The 23429-nt window shown below is 46.2% G+C and overlaps 2 protein-coding genes across 2 annotated transcripts in view; both read left to right on the top strand.

Annotated features, from left to right (window-relative positions):
• Positions 1 to 1096: 1096 nt before the first annotated feature.
• pdk2a (pyruvate dehydrogenase kinase 2a) lies at positions 1097 to 9882 on the top strand. The gene is made up of 11 exons (XM_018726378.2): positions 1097 to 1321; positions 2824 to 2965; positions 4304 to 4375; positions 4462 to 4646; positions 5272 to 5361; positions 5651 to 5728; positions 5887 to 5963; positions 6073 to 6174; positions 7072 to 7182; positions 7752 to 7865; positions 8195 to 9882. The coding sequence occupies exons 1-11, from the start codon at positions 1204 to 1206 to the stop codon at positions 8348 to 8350; spliced, it is 1245 nt and encodes a 414-aa protein (XP_018581894.1). The 5' UTR covers positions 1097 to 1203; the 3' UTR covers positions 8351 to 9882.
• An 11161-nt stretch (positions 9883 to 21043) lies between these two features.
• Positions 21044 to 23429, top strand: part of myo1d (myosin 1D) — a 65927-nt gene continuing 63541 nt past the window's right edge. Inside the window, exon 1 of the mRNA XM_018726287.2 lies at positions 21044 to 21528. Within this exon, the coding sequence (XP_018581803.1) occupies positions 21434 to 21528 (95 nt within the window). The 5' untranslated portion in view covers positions 21044 to 21433. The remainder of the gene's footprint in view (positions 21529 to 23429) is intronic.

Genomic DNA, 23429 nt, shown 5'->3' with positions numbered 1-23429 from the left:
ACACAGGCATAATGACAGTAAAACACCCATGAAACATTCCTTCATGTTTACACAGGTGAGTTTGGTGTGTGTTCCTGCTATAACACACTGCCTGAAACCACTTGTCCCATATGGGGTTGCAGGGAGCCAGAGCCTAACCCAACAACACAGGGCACAAGGCTAGAAGGGGAGGGGACACACCCAGGACGGGACACCAGTCCCTCACAAGGCACCCCAGCAGGACTTGAACCCGAGACCCACCGAAGAGCAGGACCTGGTCAAACCCACTGTGCCGCTGTGCCACCACACCACGGCACCCCCACATCGCGCCCTGGTATAGCACACATGGAATCATACTCAAGTGCTTTGACGGGCCTTCCATGTCTGACAAGAGAACTTTTTACGAGCTATGCTTTCTATCCCCATGAGGGGGCAGTGGCACCGTGGTGTGGTGGCACAGCAGGCTTGGCCAGGTCCTGCTCTCTGGCAGGTCCGGGGTTTGAGTCCTGCCTGGGGTGCCTCACAACAGACTGGCATCCCATCCTGGGTGTGTCCCCTCCAGCCCTCTGTCCTGTGTTGCCGGGTTAGACTCTGGTTGACTGTCACCCGACTTGGGACAATCAGCTTCAGTCAATGTGTGTGTGTGTGTGTGGGTGTGCGTGCGCTTTCTATCCACACACAGCTAAAGTGAGAGTCAAGTGTGAAATCTGCACCTCAATTTTTACATTTTACAAATGTAAAGAATGTCTCCCGTGGGGTCACTGTCTGTCCAGCCAGCCGCCGGGTCACCCGCTCTGTGCACCCGATTTTCCATGACGGCAGGAGGAGAGGAGTCACTTAACTCCGACGAGGGGGGGGTTGTCCTGTCCTGTTTGCCCCCTTCCCCGAATCACTGCCCAGTGTAACACGAACACACACCGTACAGTCGAGTACAGTACAGTCTGCGTAAACATTCCCTAAGGTTACGCCATAGATTGATTGACAGCGACATTTTCGGCCGCGTGACTGCGGACCGCCCACCATTAACCCCATTGGCTGCTAATGTAACCATTGTGTCCCCCCCATTGGCTGCACGGGAGAGGTGGGCGGGGCCTACGTTCCAGCCCACGGAGCGGAGCGGAGCAACAACAGGCTCGTTCGCGCACAGCTGACGGAGGAAATCGGGCGCGCGGAGCTGCGCGGAATCGCCCGTTGCCGCCTGTTGTTGTTTACCCCACCTGCACGATGAAGTTCGTGAGGTTCCTCATGAAAAACGCCGCCTTGGCCAATGTGCCGAAGCATATTGACCATTTTTCCAAATTTTCGCCTTCTCCCCTCTCCATGAAGCAGTTCCTTGATTTTGGTGAGTACGAGTACTGTATTATGAGTACTGCGGCGACTTTGTTTGATTAGCATCAGTTCATCGACCGCGGGCTTGTTCTTTATATTCATTCATTCATTCATTCATTTCATTCACGATTCAGCTTCAGCGACATCGTGATCGCCGACATGCCCATGGCATGCAGGAATTCAATTGCTTCGTGTTGAGGACGTCGTTCTCCCACATTCATTGATTCTCCTCGAGTTTCTTCCCACTGGAACCGGTACCGTTGTTCTTCTGGGATGAAATAGCGGAGATAAAATCATAAAATCGTTCGTCGCTTGTGTCTCCGCAGCGATGCTGTAGCTCAGCTGTCTCTGCAGATCGGCCTGTAATTTCGTTGAGTGTTGCGTCATCAAAGGCTGCAGGAGTTACATTGTAGCCAAAAAGAGTTACATTGTTGCATAGTTACACACACTGTGGCGAAAAAGAGTTACATTATAGCAAAAATGAGGTATATTGTTGCAAAAGGGTTAATACATACATGTGGCCAAAAAATTTACCTTGTAACTTACGTTTTTAAATATTTACCTTATAACTTTAATAATGATGTGCCGTAGCCCTTAGACTTATTCTAAACACCACCACAGCATAGCAGTGATAGGGAATCATGGTGAATTGTGCGTGCAGTTTCCAGAAAAATGTTGATTTATTCATGTAGTTGATGCTTTTCTCCAAAGCGACTTACAGTGTTAAGGTTCTAATTATTTTCACATTTATACAGCTGGGTAATTTTACTGAAGCAATTTTAGGATAAGTACCTTGCTCAAGGGTACTCCAGCTGGAGGTGGGGATCAAACCTACAACCTTTAGATCCAAGAGCAGTGGCTCTAACCACTAAGCTGTCCCCATATATAAAACCCCTATGTGGCTGAATATACATGGAATATATTGGACTTCATAACTTGCTTACCTTGACTAAACTGCCCTGTTCAGTTCAGTCATCTTTACGTGTGTTAAGGTGAGGGAAGTGAGTGTGTAGCAGCTCAGCTGCCTAGTGATTTGTAACTGATCACTTAGACACCCGAGTGTATTTGTTGGAAGATTAGACAAGAACCACCTGAGATGTCGAACAACTTTCAAGCGAGACACAGAATGTGAGATCTTGTGTGTGTTTTGTTTTTTTTTTTTTTTGGTTCCATTTTTAGTTCCCTTGTTTAAGTTTGCATGTTTCTGATGTTGTCCTAAGACCTGCAATATTTCATCAAAGGTCTGATTTCTGTTGGTGTAAACAACTGAAAGGTAATTTATTGGCAAAATGCACTTGCGCATAAAGGAATTTGTCAGTGTGATGCTCATTCGGGCACATTTGGCACAACGGAACAATAAAAAAGTAACAGGGCAAGTATGAAGTATCAGTTACAGCAAATAGTGTACAAATTTTAGTTTGAGGTTCCATTTATTAGACAGTGCTTTTACCTGCTTGGTTCCGAATTCCACGTGGGACATTACGAGACAAAACTGTGCCTTTCTTCTTTCGGCAGGTTCGACGAACGCGTGCGAGAAGACCTCCTTTGTTTTCCTCAGACAGGAGCTTCCCGTGCGGCTCTCCAACATCATGAAGGAGATAAATTTGCTGCCTGACCATTTGCTGTCCACGCCGTCGGTGCAGCTGGTGCAGAGCTGGTAACGACAAAGCTTCAGTTAACGTTGGCTCGGCGTCATCATGTCATCGAAAAAACACTCGTTCGGTGGTAGATTTAGGACGCCTCTTACATAACCGCTTGTAGGAGCCGTCCGCTTTTCTCGATATTACGTTATCATCTTTTTGATGCATTAGGGTTGCGTTTTAACACTCTATTATTATTTTTCTGCAAGACGTATTTGGAAGGCATCGCTGTGTTTGAGGGTGTTTCCCACTGTTTTATTTAAACTTGCCCTTTGTCCTCGTTGGCACGCGCACTCGGGTTACAGTAATGTGGCTAGGCTGAACTTTGTCCCAGATCCGTCCCAGATCCAGCCCACCTCCCCACCTCCCCGCCCACCCCCAGGTCATGTGACTTTGTTTTCGAGACAGGCTGCAAGTGGAGTGGTTCCTCTTGGCTCGGAGAAAAACAGATACGACCCCTCATATCTGAGAATGTTCTTTGTACGCATAAAAACGTTCAGATAGGAAGTGCATAGTTTGACATGGAGTACGACCGTAAACGGTCCCTTTGGCTCGGACTTGGAGCTCAGCGGTCGAAATAGGAGCCGGGGCCTCGGTGATGTCACCGCAGCTCCTCAACCGTCGGCTCCTCGTCTTCTTGTACCTCTGAGCAGAGCCGACACTAGTCTCACTGTGGCTTTTTACAGCCCCGTTTGCGTTTCTGTGTAAGTATGTAAGTACGGTGGTGGAAGCTGAAGTGCTTTCATATATAAAAAGTATGAAGGACACAAAAGACATAAATATTGATATTTCAAGAAGAATTTCACTTAGTTTAAAAGCCTTCAGGTGTTCTATGCAGCATGACATTATAGCAGTGCTCCGCCGTTGGCTCTACGAGGGGTTCGAGTCCCAGGCTTCTCTTCACTTACATAGTTAAAGTTCTGCTCAAACTCCTGCTTTTCTGGGGCAGAATGAACACGAGTAAATTTGTTTCCTTGCTGAAGACGGTGTGTTGGAGCAGTGTTAGGTGTGGTGGTGCAAAATGCTCTTCAGCTGCGAAAACAGCAAAACACTTGGTCTGGATAATAATTCCCAGATTGAAATGATTGTTTAACCGCATTTTGCTGTTCTGCTCCACTCGCTTTAAAAGGCTACGTGGAGCAAATGATCCGCAGCGCGCCGTTTAATTAACGCACTCCGCTGAGAAGGGCATCCGTGACCGGAAACTTCTCACACGCGCTTGTTTCTCCCTGCATCGCCGCGTTCTCCGCTGCAGCTCCGTTTGACAGAACCGTTACAGTTTTGCCACTGTTTTGCATTAATGTTGAACGTTCGCTCCATTTGTGGCCTCACCAGAGTTTCTTGTGACTGCGCAGGTATGTCCAAAGCTTAATGGAGATCCTTGAGTTCCTGGACAAGAGTCCGGATGACCAGAGTGTCTTAGGAGAGTAAGTCAGCAGTCAGGCATGGAACGATGAGCTCATCAGAGTTCTTTCCCATGAACCGTGTCTGAAACCCTCTCATTCTCTCGCAGTTTTGTGGATAAACTGGTGACCATCAGGAACAGACACAATGACGTGGTCCCCACCATGGCACAAGGTGTGATAGAGTACAAGGAGGCCTTTTGCGAGGACCCTGTCACCAACCAGAACATCCAGTACTTCCTGGACAGGTTCTACATGAGCCGCATCTCGATCCGCATGTTGATCAACCAGCACAGTACGTGACTAGCCCCGCAGACGTGGATCCCTCGCTTCGCTGTGTCACTTACTGCCGTTCCACACGCCGAGCAGCGGTTTGGCTCTTTAGTGAGCGAACTAAATGCGAGGCGTGATCTCGTCGATCCGCTCGACAGAGCTGGCCGAGGCGCTTGGCGCCGCTCGAGATGAGCTGATGCGCAAAAGCTGAATGTGCTCAAAATGATGCTCACCTGTCCTTTGTGCTGAAATGTCGAGACTGTGCGAGAAGGTATGCAAGAGCATGACAGGCCGATCCAAACAGGCTGTAACCGCAGCCGAAGCTCTAAACACTTATGCGCTCTGTTATTACATTTTTCGTACGTGAAATGAAACGGTTTGCAGGAACGTGTTTTCGCTTTGACATTAAGTGTTCTTGATCGGTGTGAAAAGGCCTAATTAAATCTTTTGTGATTCAGTGCTGTAAATCAGTAAAATATCAAAAGGTCGGGGGATGAATGCTTTTTTATAGGCAGTAATGAATAATTTTACGTCTCTCTTCAACCTTTTTCGGGGTGTGACTTCACACATGAGCTCCATTTCTTGTTGGCGTCTGCTAACTCTCAGCCGCCTCACGGTCGTTGACCTTTATTTGCTTGTTCCTGCAGCTCTTATCTTTGACGGAACAACAAACCCAGCTCACCCAAACACCATCGGGTGCATTGACCCCAACTGTAATGTGGCGGAAGTTGTAAGAGGTGAGACGGCTTCACATTGGCCGCAGCGGGTAAATTTAGCATGGTTTGAGGACGCTGCTGGTGTAGTGGCCCAAAGGTTGCAGGTTTGATTCCCACCTCTGGTTGTAGTACCCTTGAGCAAGGTACTTACTCTAAATTGCTCTAGTAAAATTACCCAGCTGTATGAATGACTAAATAATTGTGCGTAACATAATGCTGTAAGTTGCTTTAGAAGAAAGTGTCAACTAAATGAATATATATAATAATATATAATGGTGAGTGAAGTCCATGTCCTTTTGTTCCATTTCAGATGCGTACGAAAGTGCCAGGATGCTCTGTGACCAGTATTACCTTGCTTCGCCCAACCTGGAGTTGAGGGAACTGGGTGGTGAGTTTAAAAATGTTGCTTGACACTGTTAGTTATTTTTCCTCGTGTTCCTGCTACGCTTTGATTCCCGTGTTCTTATTTTCGGTGAAAGAAATCCGTGTATCGTAATATACGCATAATCTGTGTAATAAAACGGATGTCTTTGCTTCCTCGCCCAGCGAACAATAAGAAGCAGCCGATTCACATCGTGTACGTACCTTCCCATCTGTACCACATGCTTTTTGAGCTTTTCAAGGTAAGGGGCTCGCCAGCATAAAAGACGTAGCGACAAAGTTGTCTTGTGATTTCTTTTATTGACAGTAACACAAAGTATTAACTACAGTCTGAATGTGCCTCGTTTGTAGAACGCCATGAGGGCAACCATTGAGTACCATGAGTCCAGCTGCAGCAGTCTTCCACCTATTCAGGTCATGGTGGCCCTTGGTGGAGAGGACCTGTCGATCAAGGTGAGACCTGTTCAAAGTTCTGATATACAGCAGAATGCTTTAAAGAAAACAGATCAATGGGTTCTTACTCTTAAACTATAGACACACACACACACACACACACACACACACACACACACACACACACAATGTATGCAACCTCTTGTCCCAAGTGGGGGCGCGGTGACCCAGAGCCCAACCCTAGCCCGGCAACACGGGGCACAGGGCTGGAGGGGGGAGGGGACACACCCAGGACGAGACAGCAGTCCACCGCAGGGCATCCCAAGCAGGACTCGAACCCCAAACCCACCAGAGAGCAGGATCTGGCCAAACCTGCTGCGCCACCGCACCCCCCTCGTAAAACACTCATATGTTAAAAATAGCATCACCAGTTGGGACATTAAGTTTGGTTCCCCGTATCACGCATCTCGGGCAGCAAGACTAAAGAAATTGCAAAACCAAAACCTATTAAAACATATTAAGGATTTTTACTGTATAAATTGGATCGCAGTACAAGACCTTTTCATTGTTTTACTTGACAGTTCCATTAAACAAGCTGCTGCTTTTATTAGTCACTGTGTGAAGGTGTTACACAACACGGGTCGCCTGATACTTGGTTAAACCTCAGCCGCTAATCCCACGTAGGATTAACAAGGTTTGTTAAACAGTAACCGCTATATTTTGATCCTATTAACTCAGCAGTGCTTTAATTGCGCCTCTGTTCAGAGTCACTCTTCTCTTACGTAACTGTCAGAAGTCTGGCTGTACACCTGGTGACCTGGGAGAAAGCAGGTGGTGTTCTGTTGTTTGGTTGCCACGGTTACATAAAAAGTGAGGCAGCGAGGACCAGCTAATGACAGGGCAGTTAGTCGGGAGGACCATACAGGACCTATTAACCGCCCTTTCGTCCTCGTGCAGATGAGCGACAGGGGCGGCGGCGTACCCTTCAGGAAGACAGAACGGCTCTTCAGCTACATGTACTCCACTGCTCCCGCCCCCCACATTGGCCACCATCAGCGAGCACCTCTGGTGAGTCTCGCAACCCCGGTGTAACCGAGAGACCCGCGTATAGCGGAATAATGTCCGCTACAGTACGCATTAGGGACGCGATGATAGTCCTCCAACATGTTTTTCTGAAGATGTGTATTTTAGTTGGAATACAGATGTAAGAAAGAAGCACCTGACCAGAGCAATGGGGGCAGGAAGGTCCAGTCATCTCACCGCTGTGGAGAAATGATTGATGATTAATGAGGAGGTGCTGGTCCAGACAATACAGCCATTCCATCAAATTCTGCATTTGCAAAAAGTTTTCTTATGTACTGAGAACTTTATGCTAGAAAATCGCTTAACATGTTTAAATTATGATTCTTTTTTTAACAGTTTGTTTCATTTTGTCCATTTACATCAACCACTTTTTTTCCCTTTTTTTTTTTTTTTTTTGAAAATCGGGAAAATATGTTTTAAAAATAATTTTGTGGTCCACCGGACTGTCCAGTCGTTCCAGTATGCAGTCACCTGTGGTCCCGTCACGCACAGATGGACTGCAGTTCCCACGGGATTTGGTTCAGGTGTGTAACAGGTATGTCTTCTTGCCCCAGGCTGGCTTTGGTTACGGATTGCCCATCTCCCGCCTCTACGCTCGCTATTTCCAGGGAGACTTGCAGCTGTACTCCATGGAGGGCCTTGGCACCGATGCCATCATCCACTTGAAGGTAGGTGGGTGGCAGGGGACGCAGTGGTTACAACTGTCCCCATGTCCTCAGAAGAACCCAGGTTCCAATCCCACACACTGGTGCAGTAGCCTTGATCGAGGGGCTTACTCTGAACTGATAGAGTAAAAATGACCCTGCTGTTTACATGGGTGTAATAGCAGAGTATTTCGGTTCGGAGAAAAGTGTCAGTTGAACAAATAAAAGTAAGGTAAGATTACACTGCTGCGTTGGGTTGTATCGAATGCCAGCAGCACCTTGAAAGCACGCCCATACACTGATAACGCACTCCGTTGCGCCAGAGCGCCGAGCATGGTTGCGGTCTCCCACAGGCTCTGTCGACGGACTCCGTGGAGAAGCTGCCCGTGTACAACAAGACGGCCCTGCGGCACTACAAGATGAGCCAGGAGGCGGACGACTGGTGTGTGCCCAGCAAGGAGCCCCTCGACCTGGCTGTGTACCGGAGGCCAAGTGAGGGCCGCGTGTGACCGGACGCGCCAAGGACCTCCACCTTGTGCTGCTTTCTTTGAAAGGGGGGTGACGAGGGTGACGGGGTGGCGCCCCCCTTCTGGCAGAACTTAAGTCAAAGAGTGTTCAGGAGAAGAGGACTGCTGAGACTACCCTCTGAGAAACCTCTTGGGTGGACTGTGACGCTCCTTTCAGTTGGCCTTCGGCAGAGCACAGTTGTACTGTAAATCCAAGTATGTGATACTCTATCTATTGTATCATGACTGTCCCACTAAAAATTTTCATCAGTTCACAGTTAAGAAGGTTGGCCCGTGAGTCCGTAGCTGTGAGAAGAAGGTGAAAAAGGCCTGTGCACGTTGACCAGGAGCACTGCGAGGAGATGCGGGTGCTGTAGGTGCTGTAGGTGTTGTAGGACCTGAGAAGAGAACGAGAAAAGGACCGAAACGTTAGCAGAGCGGGACCCCATAAGGAAAGATTTGGAGTATGCGATAATGAGATCGTTCCCGTTCTTAACGCTGGTGCGATTTGTCCACTGAGACCGAGTGCCTCTAACACCCATCCCCAATGTCCCAAAGGATGCCGCGAAAGTGAGGTGTTCGGTAGAAACCCGCGGAGCACCTCTGCACGTCGGAAGGCAGAGTTTGGTTTCCGGATCCTTGCGTAAGGCACTCAAGATGGAACATGGCGTCGTCGTCGACGCCCATTCGCAGGGCACACCTTCACTTGGAAGTGCAACCAAAGAAGTATTTGAGCATTGTTTTGGTGACACTGCATGGATGAACCACCCGCTCTGTGGTACCGTGGGAGATCTCGGCGTTCCCGCACACGGATCCTCAGGATTTGGCGAGCAGCCGTGCACACGGCGCATTTCTCATGTTTGTTTAACGTTTCCTAATGTGTAACCGTGCAATCCGTCACCTGGGCTCTTCTTGCCTTAGGGCGTTGGTATGGACCTCAGTGTGTACGGGCGTACCGCAGGTGTGTATTTCAAATCAGTGCAATTAATCAATGTGATCAATAATGACATAGGACATAAATTACCTGGAAGGTAATGAGAAGATAACCTCAGCTCTGACATGCTTTGCTTTTCGAAAATCTCAGTGGAAGCTTTAACTAACCCCAGGATGCCATGATTCCAGCAAAGCATTTGCTGCACTGCAAAGAAATTTTTATTTTTTTTTTTTTTAAGTTTTGTTTTATTTTTGTTTTATTGCTTATAGAAACAACCTCTTGTTGTACTTAGTCAGTACAAAAGCACAGCATATGAATTTTTTGTACCCGGTGCTGTCGTGTCATTCACAGATGCTGATGCCCGCGTGCCTTATCTAGCGCCGCCGCTCTTTGTGGGTCCACTTCATGCTCACACCTTGTTTTCTGTGAACTTCACAAATTCCTTCTTACTTTACCAATTTTTTTTGTTTTTTTCTTTCTAACTGAAAATAAGTTCAAATGGCATGCATGCCTCTGTACTTCCTAACTGTATGCATTTTTTTTGTACAGAAATATTTTAATTTTGAATAATGGTATAACAATGTGAGAATGTTGAAATAAAGCTGGCTTGATGAGAATCTGATATCATGCTGAATGAAGGTATGTTTCTTGGCTTCAGGAATTAGAAATAATATTTCCAGCTAAATAGTAAATCGGTGGCACAATGATGTCCTTAGTACCGGAGTGAACAGTGATCACTCTTGAAAAAAATACTGCCATATTGCTGACATAATGTAACTCATGTTGCTTAAGATAAAAGTCTATGAATTAAAATTTTACTGTTGTGGGCATAGTACAGACATACACTGACTAAGCAACAAAATAGTGGACCACTGAACCTTAGATATGGCTGAAATTACAGGGAAAAACAATGATAAAGATAATAAAATAAATTATAGTAGTTAAAATGATAATAAATAAAATTTAGACATAAAATAGTTTAATATTGTATTTAGTAACAACTATAACAGTATAATAACAGTTAATTGGTAAATGGTACAAAGCAGCAAACGTCAAGTTTTACTGCTTTTTAGTTTGGGTACAAATTTCATATGGCAGTTAGAATATTAATATGAGTATGAATAAAGCTCAGTACTTTAACAGGTTCTTGCTGGTCCACCTGTGACGCCGATTCATTCACGAACTGCGCTCGCCTATTAATACTCCTATGATACCGTAATAAGAAAAGAACACCCCTAACCGAGCAGCCTGTGCCACTGGCACTCCACAAGCACCGCTAAGCATCACACACACACTTTTTCCATGTCAGCCGCCTGGAATTTGATATCTTTTCTTGTGATCAACTCATGCGAAAGCGCATCCAAGCTGGAGGTGGCGAAACCCCTGTGATGATGCCCCTCTTTACCTTGGGAAGGTGACACTCGGCCGGGGCGGGTTGCCCGTCACTGCAACACGCAGCCGTGGTGGAAACGGCTTTAAATTACACATTACATTATGATGACCAAAGTCACCTATTTGTGCTTAGCTGCCGTCAACTGCACCACTCTGATAGTCTCACATAAAGTAAAACATAATGAAACAGGGTGTTAAGACGTTTACATTATATACAAAGCAGCAGATCTCAGCAGCAGATTTATTTTTTCCGTTTTAGTAGGCAGCCCCAGCAAATTGCCGAGAACCAGCCCCGATAGAACATTCTAGAAGCGGCCCTGATCTGGACAGCTGTCTGTAGCTTGAACTGCGAACTGGCACTTGGTGAGGAACCGTAGTTTGAACAAAGGCACGTCTGGTCTAAATTTGGCACATGATACACAGATACACAACAGCCTAATTGTCTTTGAGTAAAATCAGCGTTATTTACATGTCGTCATACATTACAAATAATCACTTCATTAGAAAAACGTAAAAGCTCAACCCTGGGCTTCATATGACTGAAATGCTGATGAGACATGCAGAGGGACAATAGGTACCGTAGTGGTTAGAGCTGCTACCTGCGGACCCTAAAATTCTCCTGTAAAATTACCCAGCTGTATAAATGGGGAAATAATTGTAAGCTGCTTTGGGAAGAAAGCATCAGCTAAATGTGTATGTAGATACCTGAATGAGGGGCAGAGAAACTGAATTTGTGTCTGCCCATCCCTTGCACATAACATAGCCCTTGAGTGTAAGGTTGGGTGCACTCTGTCTACTACTGGAGTGTGACACACACTGTGAGGGCAGTTGCAGGAGGAAACCCACACAAACACATAGAGATGTGTACCACCCAGATGTGATAGATCTTCACAATCGCTCCATAAACAATGCACTGTTCTGTCTGTCTGTTTTGACCTTCTCCAAAATCTCAGCAGCATCTGCTTTATCTCAGAGCTGATGAGCACAAGTCAGTGTTCGCTGGCTGTTGCCGCAGCTGTGAGCACATCAACACCACACACACAGCAAATGTGACAGCCTGCGGTTACTGTGGTCTTCCTGTGACCGAGGACCAAAAATCTGAACCCCCCGATTTACTTTGCCAAGGAGAAGGGAGAAATCTGCAGACCCGATCCATGTGGAGAGGAAGGTTCGAGCTGCATGCTCCAGTTTTGGTTTGCGCTGCCGGGCCCCCACCCAAGTAAGGGAAAGGTCACCGCAGTCCATGGTAAACAGCCGCCTTGAGGGCTTGGCTCCGCTCGGGGGGGAAGTGAGAATATCTGGTCCACGTGGATCTGGAAATAGCGCTGGCAGCACAAAATAAGCCGAAATGATCCTCTGCTCCACTCAGAGTTGTTTACTGTGAGCATTACTTCAGCGTTATTAAATGGAAATATCGCCGGTATGTTCCTCAGTTGCCGCGGTGATCGGGTACGTGACCAGTCTGATGGTTATTCAAATTTCCAAGGGCACTTCTGTCATCTGGATGAAAGTGTCATCTGAAATTCACATGGAAAAAAAGAATATTTCATATGAAGTGAAATGTATTAATGAAAAGTCATTTTTATTCACTCCCAAATATAAATTGCAATAACTTTACTTTTACCTGTTTAAGCCAAGTCATAACTCACTTATAACACCTGTCCCATATATAGAAGACAGTGCAGCGGTTGGAGCTCTCACTTCACAGTCATTGGTCTTGGGTTCGAATCCCCATTCCTACTGAAAAGGAAACCCGGCTGTGTCACGTCCACGCCTACACCTGACATCAGTCAAGAACTTGACACAGAGAGTCTAGCACTTGACTGACCACTCTCCTTTAAAAGGTCCTCCTCATCTCCCATATGCTTGCGGAATTTCATTTGAGACAGACGCCTTCCTTCGCGATGTCCTGTTCTCCTACAACCCTTGTTTCCTGTCTTTGTTCTCCGGTTATCAACCGTTCGCTTCGTCCCCTGACCATGTCCATGGATCCTCGCTCTAACTCTGATCGCTGATCGACCGACCCTTCGCCTGTCCCTGACAACGAGAACTCGCCTGATCCATTGAGTCCAGACAAACGATCCTGCACCTGGGTCCAGTCATTCCGGCTTCCTTGGTTCCGTGTGACAGAAGATTCCGCCAAACTCATGGACCCAGCAGCATTCGAACGGCTGCAAAATGTCCTGGATGCGCTCAAGTGTACGTTACACCCAGAAGCAAAACCAAAGCCCGAAAAGATGCGAACCTCCCTGCCATACTCCAGATCGCCACCAGAGGTCCACCGGTGTATCCTCCGGCCGCCAAAGACCAATGGTTTGATCAATACATATAGTGGGTGATCGCCCTGGAAAATCTGTTCCGCGAGCGTTCGCTACAGCCTCTGCTGGCCACCAGAGAGGTCCCAGCACCCCTGCGGGTCGGATGAGGACATCTAACTTCCATGGAAAGGCAGCGACGCTTCCGAGAGGGCCTTTGCCTTTACTATGGAAAAGCCGGACATTACTTAACAGCCTGCCCGGAGAGGCCTGTCACAGGAGGACCCTGACCTAGACAATCCAAGGTGAGTTACCCCCTCCAGGCAGTCCCTCAGCTCACTGTTCCCATAGTCCTAACATGGGGTAGGGAGTCGCGCCGGTTGGTGACACATGCATTTGTAGATTCAGGAGCAGCTAGCAGTTTCGTGGATGCCACTTTTGTAGAGGCAGACGGCATTCCCACGCACCGCTGTGCAGTCACGTTACGGGAGAAAGTGGCGGATGCCCAAACGGTGGAGATCTGCCTCCAGACAGGGGTATGTCATAGGGAGACCATCTTCTTTTTTCTTATTAGATCCCCTGACTCCCGCATGATTTTGGGCTACACCTGGCTGGCCATGCACGATCTGGTATTCTCATGGAGTTTTGGGAAACTGATATCGTGGAGAGAGCAATGCGCCTCCTCTTGCCTTATCTTGCCCTGTAGAGCCACCTAGATTGAAAGGCCTGACTCAGTGGAGCCTCTGACGGTGCCAGAGAAATATGCAGACCTCGCTGAGGTCTTTAGTAAATTGCGTGCATCTGCCCTACCTCCGCACCGCCCATGGGACTGTGCCATCGACCTCCTGCCCAGAGCCAGCCCTCCAAGGGGCCAAGTTTACCTGCTGTCCCTACCCGAACAGAAGGCCATGGAGGAATACGTGACCGAGGCCCTATCCCTAGGTATTATTAGGCCATCCACCTCACCAGCCTCCGCCGAGTTTTTCTTTTTGGGAAAAAAGGATGGTGGCCTCTGCCCCTGCATTGATTACAGAGGTCTCAATGAGTTCACTATTAAACACTCGCATCCCCTGCCTTTGATCACGGCTGCGCTCTAACAGTTACATGGCACATGGGTCTTTACCAAATTGGACCTCTGCAGTGTGTATAACCTCATTCGGATAAGAGAGGAGGATTAGTGGAAAACTGCATTCAGCACCACCCTAGGTCGCTACGGTTATGCCGTTCGAGTTAGCCAACGCCCCCTCTGTGTTCCAGGCTTTCATTAATCACGTGCTGGGTGATATGATGAATAAATGTGTATTTAGACGATATCCTGGTGTTCCTGCCTTCGATGGCCGAGCACGTAACCCACTTAAGGCGAGTGCTCGGTCGCCACCTAGATAATGGCCTCTTCGTCAAGGGGGAAAAAATGTTTGTTTCAGCAGGAGCGGGTCTCTTTCTTGGGTTTCATCCTTGGTCCTGATGGGGTGGCAATGGATCCGGCTAAGGTCCAGGCTGTGCTGGATTGGCCCCGTCCAACCACTGTGAAGGCCCTACAACGCTTTTTGGGTTTGCAAACTTTTACCTCCTGTTCATTCGTGGATTCAGTAGCCTCGCGGAACCCCTCACCTCTCTACTCAACAGCAAGCAGTCCCAGCTCTCCTGGTCAAACGAGGCCTATGAGGCTTTCCAGGATCTCAAGCAGCAGTTTACAACTGCACTGATTCTTAAGCATCCTGATCCGTCTCTACCTTTTGTGGTCGAGGTAGATGCCTCAACTGTGGGGGTCAGGGCAGTTTCCACAGAGGCAGGGAACCCCAGCCAAGCTCTACCCGTACGCGTACTTCTCCCGTAAATTGTCGCCTGCCGAACAAAATTACGACATTGGTAACAGGGAACTGTTAGCAATCAAACTGGCATTGGAGGAGTGGAGACACTTGGTTGGAGGGGACTGCTCACCCGTTTTTAGTCCTTACTGACCCTAACCCTAACCCTCTACTTATCAGAGGGACTCTTCACTGGAGAAAGAAGCAAATAAGCTTGTTGTCTTTGAAAACATTCTCAGCGTCACCAGCGCTAACAAGAGACAGTGGAGACACTCGCCGAGCAGCCAGTCCGACGCCACTGTCCCCAGCAGAATCTTATTGTACATTCAACTGTGGATATGGATTAGGAAGGTAATCTCAAAAGGTGGTCTGGGTACTTACTGCCCCTGTATTGCCTTCTGGAAGAGAAGGATTGGAACATGTGATAACCCGGCTACAAAGGGTGTACTGCAGTGTCACCTGCACACTTTCAGTAAGCCTCAGAAGCTCTGCCCATGTAACAGACCGAGTTTTGACAAAATGCAGTGACCACTTTTAGGAAATTTCAGAAATGTTCATTTGCATTTATTCATTTAGCAGACACTTTTCGCCAAAGTGACGTACATCTCATAGAAAATACAATGTGTACATTATATTAGGAGATGGAGAGACATAGTTGCAGATGTGTGATTCTTAAGTACAGTTTGTTTCTTTCACCATATGAACCAATATTCATCACACAAGTAGCTGCATTAAACTTTCATGATATCGACGATTTCTGATCGCCTTCCTATTAATTATTAAATATATATATTTTCAGAGATACATATAAACATTTACATAGATTACAGGAGTAATTATGTAAAGGTTTATCCAGGCATGATATTAAAGTTATGGTGCATGAACATTTACACCTTACATAAATTTAAGAGATCATGGGAGAATTGAGTCTGGAAGAAGTGAGTTTTCAGACCCTTTTTAATGTGGACAGAGTTTCAGCGGTTTGACTTAGAGGCTCATCTCAGTTCAGTTCATTTTGCAGAGCCCCCCCCCCCCCCCCGCCCCAGAACACCTGGAATAAGACAGGGGTTAAAAGTACAGTGACGTGCAACAGTTATGGTTGTTATTAACAGTAGTGGTATGTGGGAGGAGGGGCGCGGTGGCGCAGTGGGTTGGACCGCAGTCCTGCTCTCCGGTGGGTCTGGGGTTCAAGTCCCGCTGGGGGTGCCTTGCGACGGACTGGCGTCCCGTCCTGGGTGTGTCCCCTCCCTCTCTCCAGCCTTACGCCCTGTGTTGCCGGGTAGGCTCCGGTTCCCCGTGACCCCGTATGGGACGAGCGGTTCTGAAAATGTGTGTGTGTGTGTGTGTGGTATGTGGGAAAAAAAAGAGAAAAGGTCACACACATAACACACAAGGAGGAGGGTAAAGTCCCCCAGCGCTTGTGGCGAGTGTGTAAACATCACTGTTTTCAGAAGACATTCACTGAGTCACTGGGACAGAGTTAGTGTCGCAGCAAAGAGTCGAGAGCTGCAGTTTGTTAAAGGCTCTTTGTAGCGCACCGGGCACAGAGCGCCACCTAGCTTCAACACCGGCTATTATTTATAGAGCAAACTGAGCTCCAGCCGCCTCTCATATGAATGGTAAGTTCGCAACATGAAAGTGCTGCCAAAAACACTACAGCTCTCAAGTCAAGCGGACCGCGTGTCACAACCCCTGGGAACAATAGTTCACCTGAGCACCAGAAGCCCTCGCTCAGAGCTGCCCAGCAGCATCCAACAGGCCTGCTCTCAATCTTTCGATACTTCCATCGTTCAATAACATGTCTTGAAAGAAAGAGGGAAAGTCGCGAGCTGGGTTATATGTTCTCATTTCGCTTATGTTACAGAACCTGTCTCATCGAGTTGTTCTTCTCTGGAGTTCCTGATAGTGTGCAGCACCCCTTCAGGGATTCTCCCAAATATCTGCCTCTCTTTGTTTTCAAGTCTTCACATCTCCACAACACAGGATCTGCATCCACCACCTACTGTACTTTATATCTGCAGATAAACTCTGCACTGGAGTTCTCCACCACCCATGTCTCTCAGCAAAACCAAGATTGCTTTGGAGCATTACTGGCACCTTGTGAAGGCATGAATACATATTTCATGACATTTGATTTCACATTTATTCATTTAGCTGACACTTTTTTTCCAAAATGGCTTACAGCGTTAATCTACCTACAATTATTTACCCATTTATACAGTTGGGTAGTTTCACTGGAACAATTCAGGGTAACTAAATTGCTCAAGGGTACTAGAGCTGGAGGTGAGGTTCAAACCTGCAACCTTTGTGTCCAGAGGCAGCTGTTCCAGTTAAAGGCTTCTTCTTTAGAATGTATGCAGTTTAGTGCAATTACATTATCAGGAGTTCAGTCCACAGTACATCACACCACCTTTTGCCACCAAAATTTGTGTAATTATTTGTTTATGCAGCTTCAGAAATGAATACAGTGACAAAGATATGAACATAGCTCTGGAGGCAGAGCATTTGTTTTTAAACAAATGTCCTATGCTGTATATCTGAAAATAACCATTCAAATCCACATTTGTCATGTCTCAGTGCTACATGATAAGGCTTTAGTTATATTTCATTTTTAAATGCATTGTATTTTCAAATGTGTACACAATACCAGTTAAAATTTTGAGTGTACTTGGCAGAAACTCATATTTTTTCTTTGGTATTTCACATTTTATGTCTGGGGTATTAATATGACTTGTTCTTCAAGTTCTTCTTTGTCAGGCATTTCTTGCAGAACTCTGAGATGTGTGTTTGGGCCAGTATCTTACTGAAGAATGAAATACTGTCCAACTAGCCATAGCCATGATGTAATAGTATGTCTCTGACATACACTGTGACAGCTATAATTGCTGAGATCACTTAGTAATGATCATCAACTCACCAATGTGACCAGAAAAGCAGCCCCATACCATGATGCTGCTACCTCCATGCTGAACAGTACTTTATTTCTGCAACCAAAAATTGAAGAGTATTTTATTTCTGTGTGTGTATGTGTGTGTGTGTGTGTGTGTGTGTGTGTGTGTGTGTGTGTGTGTGTGTGGTGGTGATGGGGGGGGGGGGGGGGTGTAGGTAATAAGGAATACTGAAACAGTTTAATTTATGCTGAGAGGCTTAACTATCCAGATTCATTTATGATAGCAGTATACTCAAGCTAATAATGATTTTTAAAGAAAGATCTTTCAATGTATCTGCTGTTGCTAGCCCACCATTTTTTGTTTTCTCAAGGTTCTCCTGGTACTAAGACTGCTGGAACTGCTGGTTTTGCTATGATGTGAAAAGAATTGTTACATTTACATTTATATATGTATTTATTTAGCATTTAGCTTTTCTCCAAAGCAATGTACAACTCAGAGTAAACAAAAGAGCAACAACAATAGACAAAGACAACATCCCGGCAGAGGCTCTGAAAGCTGATGTTGAGACCAGTGTCAAGATGCTCTATCCCCTCTTCAGGAAGATTTGGGAATAAGAACAAGTTCCATCAGAATGGAAGGAGGGCTATCTCATTAAGCTGCCAAAGGAAGGTGACCTCAGTTCCTGTTCTAATTACAGAGGGATAACACTGCTGTCTGTCCCAGGAAAGATATTCAACCGGGTTCTCCTCAATAGGATGAAAGATGCCATTGACCCAAAGCTCCGGAAAGTGCAGGCAGGTTTTCGTAAAGACAGCTCTTGCACCATCCAGACTGTAACACTACACACCATTGTGGAACAGTCACCTGAGTGGAGCTCGCCTCTTTTCATCAACTTTATTGACTACAAGGGGGTGCGGTGGCTCAGCAGTTTTAGCCAGGTCCTCTTCTCTAGTGGGTCTGGGGTTCAAGTCCTGCTTGGGGTGCCTTGTGATGGACTAGCATCCCATCCTAGCTGTGCCCCCCCCCCCCCCCCCACAACCTTGCGCCCTGTGTTGCCAGATTTCGGCTCCAGCTTGCTGCAACCCTGCTTGGGACAAGCGGCTTCAGGCAGACCCTCTGGAAACTACTGAGACATGATGGAGTGCCAGAGAACATCAGGAACTCCTACAAAGGCCTGACTTGCAGAGTGCTCCATGGGCATCAACTCACAGATGCCTACCAAGTGCAGACAGGAGTCAGATAAGGATGTTTGCTGTTGCCTTTGCTGTTCTTGCTGCCTATCAACTGGGTCATGAAGACATCTATAGCCCAAAAGCAAAATGGAATCCAGTGGACACCTTGGACACAGCTGGATGATTTGGACTTTGCAGATTATCTGGCCCTTCTCTCCCACATCCAACAATTGATGCAGGAGAAGACATCCATAATTATGGAAAAATCAGCACACTTGGGCCTCAACATCCACAAGAGGAAGAACAAAATCCTAAAGATCAATGCTGCTGTCAACAGAAGCCCCATCATGCTAGAAGGCAAAGTGCCCAAAGAACTGGAGAACTTAACATACCTTGGCAGCATCATGGATATGAAAGGTGGAGCAAACACAGACATTGGAGTATGGATCGACAAGGAAAGACTAGCCTTCCTCCAATTGAATAATGTCTGGAGATCAACTGACCAGAACTGACCAAGATCAGGATCTCCAACATGATTGTGAAGCCTGTCCTACTTTATAAAGCTGAGACCTGGAGAACCACTGCCACAATCATGAGGAGAATCCAGACATTAATCAACACTTGCCTCAGAAGGATTCTCTGGATGTGCTGGCCCAAGACCATTAGCAACAAAGAACTTTGGCAGCGAACAAAACAGCAGCCAGTGGAGGACAAAATACTCCAACGATGCTGGAGATGGATTGGCAACACCCTTCAAAAACCTGCTTTCAACATCACATGGCAAGCCCTCACCTGGAACCCACAAGGGAAGAGAAATCAAGGTTGACCAAAAAACAGCTACTGCCATGACATAGAGGCAGACATGAAGGAGATGGGACAACTCGAGAGACTGCCTCCGGACTGGGATGCCTGAAGAGCTCCTGTTGGCAGCCTATCCCCCAGGTGGGGCCAAAGATGAAAAAATAGAAAGAAGCTGGGCATAGAACTGATGGGAAATATACATGTGATCATGACAGATTGTGTGGTGCAGGTTTGTGGAGCGGTTAGGAGATCAGGAAAGAAGTGGGTCTGAAAGAGATGGGCTTGAGACCCTTGTTGAATTTTGAAAGGGATTCAGCAGCTCTGAGGGGTACAGAGAGCTCATTTCACCACATTGGTGCACAGACTGATAATTTACAGACTATTGATTTTAGACCCTTGTTCGTGGGACCAAGTGGACAGAGTTGGTGGGGCACAGCAGAGAGCAATCGGCTCCTGTATGTATTGAGTAGCAGATCCATTGATGGTCTTGTAGGTCATAACCAGAGTGTTGAACTTGATACAGGTAACTACAGGAAGCCAATGGAGAGAGGCAAAGAGGGGACACGTAGGGGCAATAGTTATGTGCTAATTGCACTGACATCTTATCATGCAGAAAAATGCACAAATTTCTGACTATATGCAACAGACATTTAGAAACCGTTTTCTGGGAGAGGGTTATTATGAGCCTGTTGTTGATAGTCAGCAAAGTCCTGTATGTCAAATCACATGTTTTGTTGACTCCAGGTGCTCCAGCTTGTGAACTGTTTTCGCTTTTGATGCGGAATTGACTGTCACAGGAACCTTCTGGACCACAAATAGCTGTCTGGTGTCTAAAATGTTTTAAGTGTAAAAAAAAAAAATAAGAGGGGACTCTCCTTCTTTTCTTTGACTAGGACGGAAACGATGTTTGGTCACCCCACAAAAAGGTCTTCGCCCAATAAAGCGATTGTGATGAGCAAAGACTCGTTTTTTCTTTATTAATAACACGGACGGGGCACAGGTGGCCTTCCCCACGCTACAGGTGTACAGCTTGCTATTTTATTTAAGTCCACAAGATGGCATCTGGGAAAAATTGGTAAAACCACCATAAACAGGGATCTGCATAAAATTTATCTGAAAAACATTTCATCTTCTTTTATGCCGGACGATGCTAGTATTAGCATAACAGTTGGGAGTTTTTAAATGTAGAAGGCAGAGAATTATACTGCACATTGCTTTCATCAATATACATAATGTCTAAATGTATATTTTAAACAACACGCTATTTAAATATGTGAGGACTTCATTGGGGAGTGTTCACGTGGTTCTTTAATAATTTCTGAATTCGACACGTCCACTTTTAACGTGCATTTTTTTTTTGTGAGGCGCCGCTATTCAAGGGTATTGGGTAGTAAGAAGGCCCCGCCTCTCCAGCGCCCGTCTCCCAGGTGAGGTGGGGCGCGAACTGGTCGCGCGGTTCCGCCGTTCGAGCGCGCGGTGAGGGAGCGAGCGAGACGGACGCAATACGGCTATAACTTTTTGCAGGAACTGTATAATCATACTTCTCGAGTGAAAAGGGTGAAGTTCATTATATTGGAACTCTGTTCATGCTTTAGTTCGGGTCAGTGAGTGAACTATTCGAAGGAAGGGACCGTTGAGAAGTGGCCGATAATTTATTATAATCTGTTGTTTCTCCATCCTCCATCGGATCGCCTCAGCCTGAGTCAGAGATGTCCAGTAACCGCCGCGTGCACCTCGCCGTCACTGTCCAACTTTAAAACTCTCACTTTTTATTTCGGAGTCTTTTTTTTTTTTTTTTTTACCGCGTTTCTGACTGCTCTCTAAAGTGAGGCCATGGCGGAACATGAAAGTCTGGAGTTCGGCAAGGCGGACTTTGTCCTTCTGGACGACGTCTCTATGGACGAGTTCATGGAGAACCTGAGAATCAGGTGGGTGTCCTACCTGGGGGCCACGAGGATAACGGGGCGGCGGCACCACGCTCGCTCGTCGGCGTCATCATCACCACGCTCATCATCATTCATTGTTATTGTTATTGCTGCCTACAGTGCACGCTGCTGCTCGCGTTCGTTCGCCGCGTCGGCTGATCGGACAACATCATGATTGATTGATTCATTGCCATTGGAATGACCGGACAGAATCATTCATTGTCATAGTATTATGCTGTACATTTATATATCATGTTATATTTTCCATAATTTAAGGGGGGATTGCAATGCATTGCGGGTGATCGGTTAAATTAAGCCCAGATTTTTTTTAAAAAAAAGTTACTTTAAATAAGTTGATTTTCAAGCATACGACTTAAACTACACAGCCCAGGAATACTTAAAATTTGTTTGAAGAAAACATTTTATTTACAAGCCAAGGTTACTGTCATGTCCAAATGATGATAAAAAAGAATAAATTAAAAAAAAAAAAAAAAAAAACATATACACAATGACCCGGCCGGACCCGTCTTAGTATAATAATACCAATGATAATTATTAGAATGACTATATTATTAGTTGTGTTAAGCCTCAGCTCACACCTCTGTCCAGGGCACCACAAAAGATGATGTTAGCTTGGCTCTTTAATGAGTTTATTTCTCAGATTATTCTTGCTCCTAATACTTGTTTTAAAGTTGGCTTTAAGCCTTGGAAGTTGGTTTATTTAAGCCATTATGTTATCTTGTGAGTGTTATACATGGGAGTTTCAGCCTCTGGTCCTCATCCTGTGTTTAGGATGTGTGTCACATTGACAGGTAGTCAGATGCCCTGAATGCTCTTGTGCCTGCATTCAGTGTGACAGAATTAAACTGAAAGTATACATACGTATGTGTACGGAAGCATCCGGACCCAGTCTTGCGGAGCGCACCTGTTCCACAGGTGTTTCCGGATACAGGGCGTGGCTGTCCAGCTCATAGAGATTCTTAACCTTGTGCACAACCCTTTAAAACCTTGCAGTGTTTGGTGTAACCTTTTAACCAGAGATGCACACTCCTACACAGCTCTGCTGCAGCTTTCTTCTTGTGACCTTCTGAAGGCAATGAGTACATGTTCAGTCACTCTCACTTCCTGGGGGAATATTTTCCGGTTGTGAACATGCAGCTTTAGAGTGCAGTTGTCATGTTTGTTGTTATGCAGGCACTGTTTACATTTTCTGAGGAAAAGTATTTGTCATACAGTTACTCCCATATATTTAGGAATATTTACATTTATGCTTATTTTACCTGATGATTCTTTCAAAGAACCAGTTTCAGTATTAAGCTACTTACTATACTTGACCCATTTATACAGCAGGGTAACTTTTACTGGAGAAATTTAGTGGAAGTACCTGATCATCGGACAAGTAAAATGTGGGATGTCCCTGTCTTCTGAATAACTAAACCCAAAAAATTGTCAAGCTGTGGTCGGCTCTTGAACATGGTTCATTTGGGTCCTAAGGTGGCAGCTGTAAGTACTACGCCACTCACTGCCTATTTCCACACATTATTTTGAAATACGTGTTAATAGTAAAGGGGGTGCAGTGGCACAGTAGGTTTGACCGGGTCCTGCTCTCCGGTGGGTCTGCGGTTTGAGCCCTGCTTGGGGTGCCTTATGATGGACTGGCGTCCCGTCCGTGGTGTGTCTCCTTCCCATTCGGCCTTGCACACTCTGGTGCCAGGTTAGGCTCTGGATCGCTACGACCCCGCTTGGGGCAAGTGGTTGTTGATGGATAGATGGACTATATTTGCCATCCCATGGCATAATAGTGATTTAGTGGTTTGTTTTATTAATTCAGAGAAGGTCATTGCATTCTTCAGCAAGGTGTATAATCTTAAAGATTTTATCATTTTTTTGAGTGTAAATGTGTG

The sequence above is a fragment of the Scleropages formosus genome, chromosome 21, assembly GCF_900964775.1.
Source record: "Scleropages formosus chromosome 21, fSclFor1.1, whole genome shotgun sequence".
Taxonomy (NCBI): Eukaryota; Metazoa; Chordata; class Actinopteri; order Osteoglossiformes; family Osteoglossidae; genus Scleropages; species Scleropages formosus.
The sequence above is the reverse complement of the archived record's forward strand: the minus strand, read 5'-3'. Positions and strand labels throughout refer to the sequence as shown.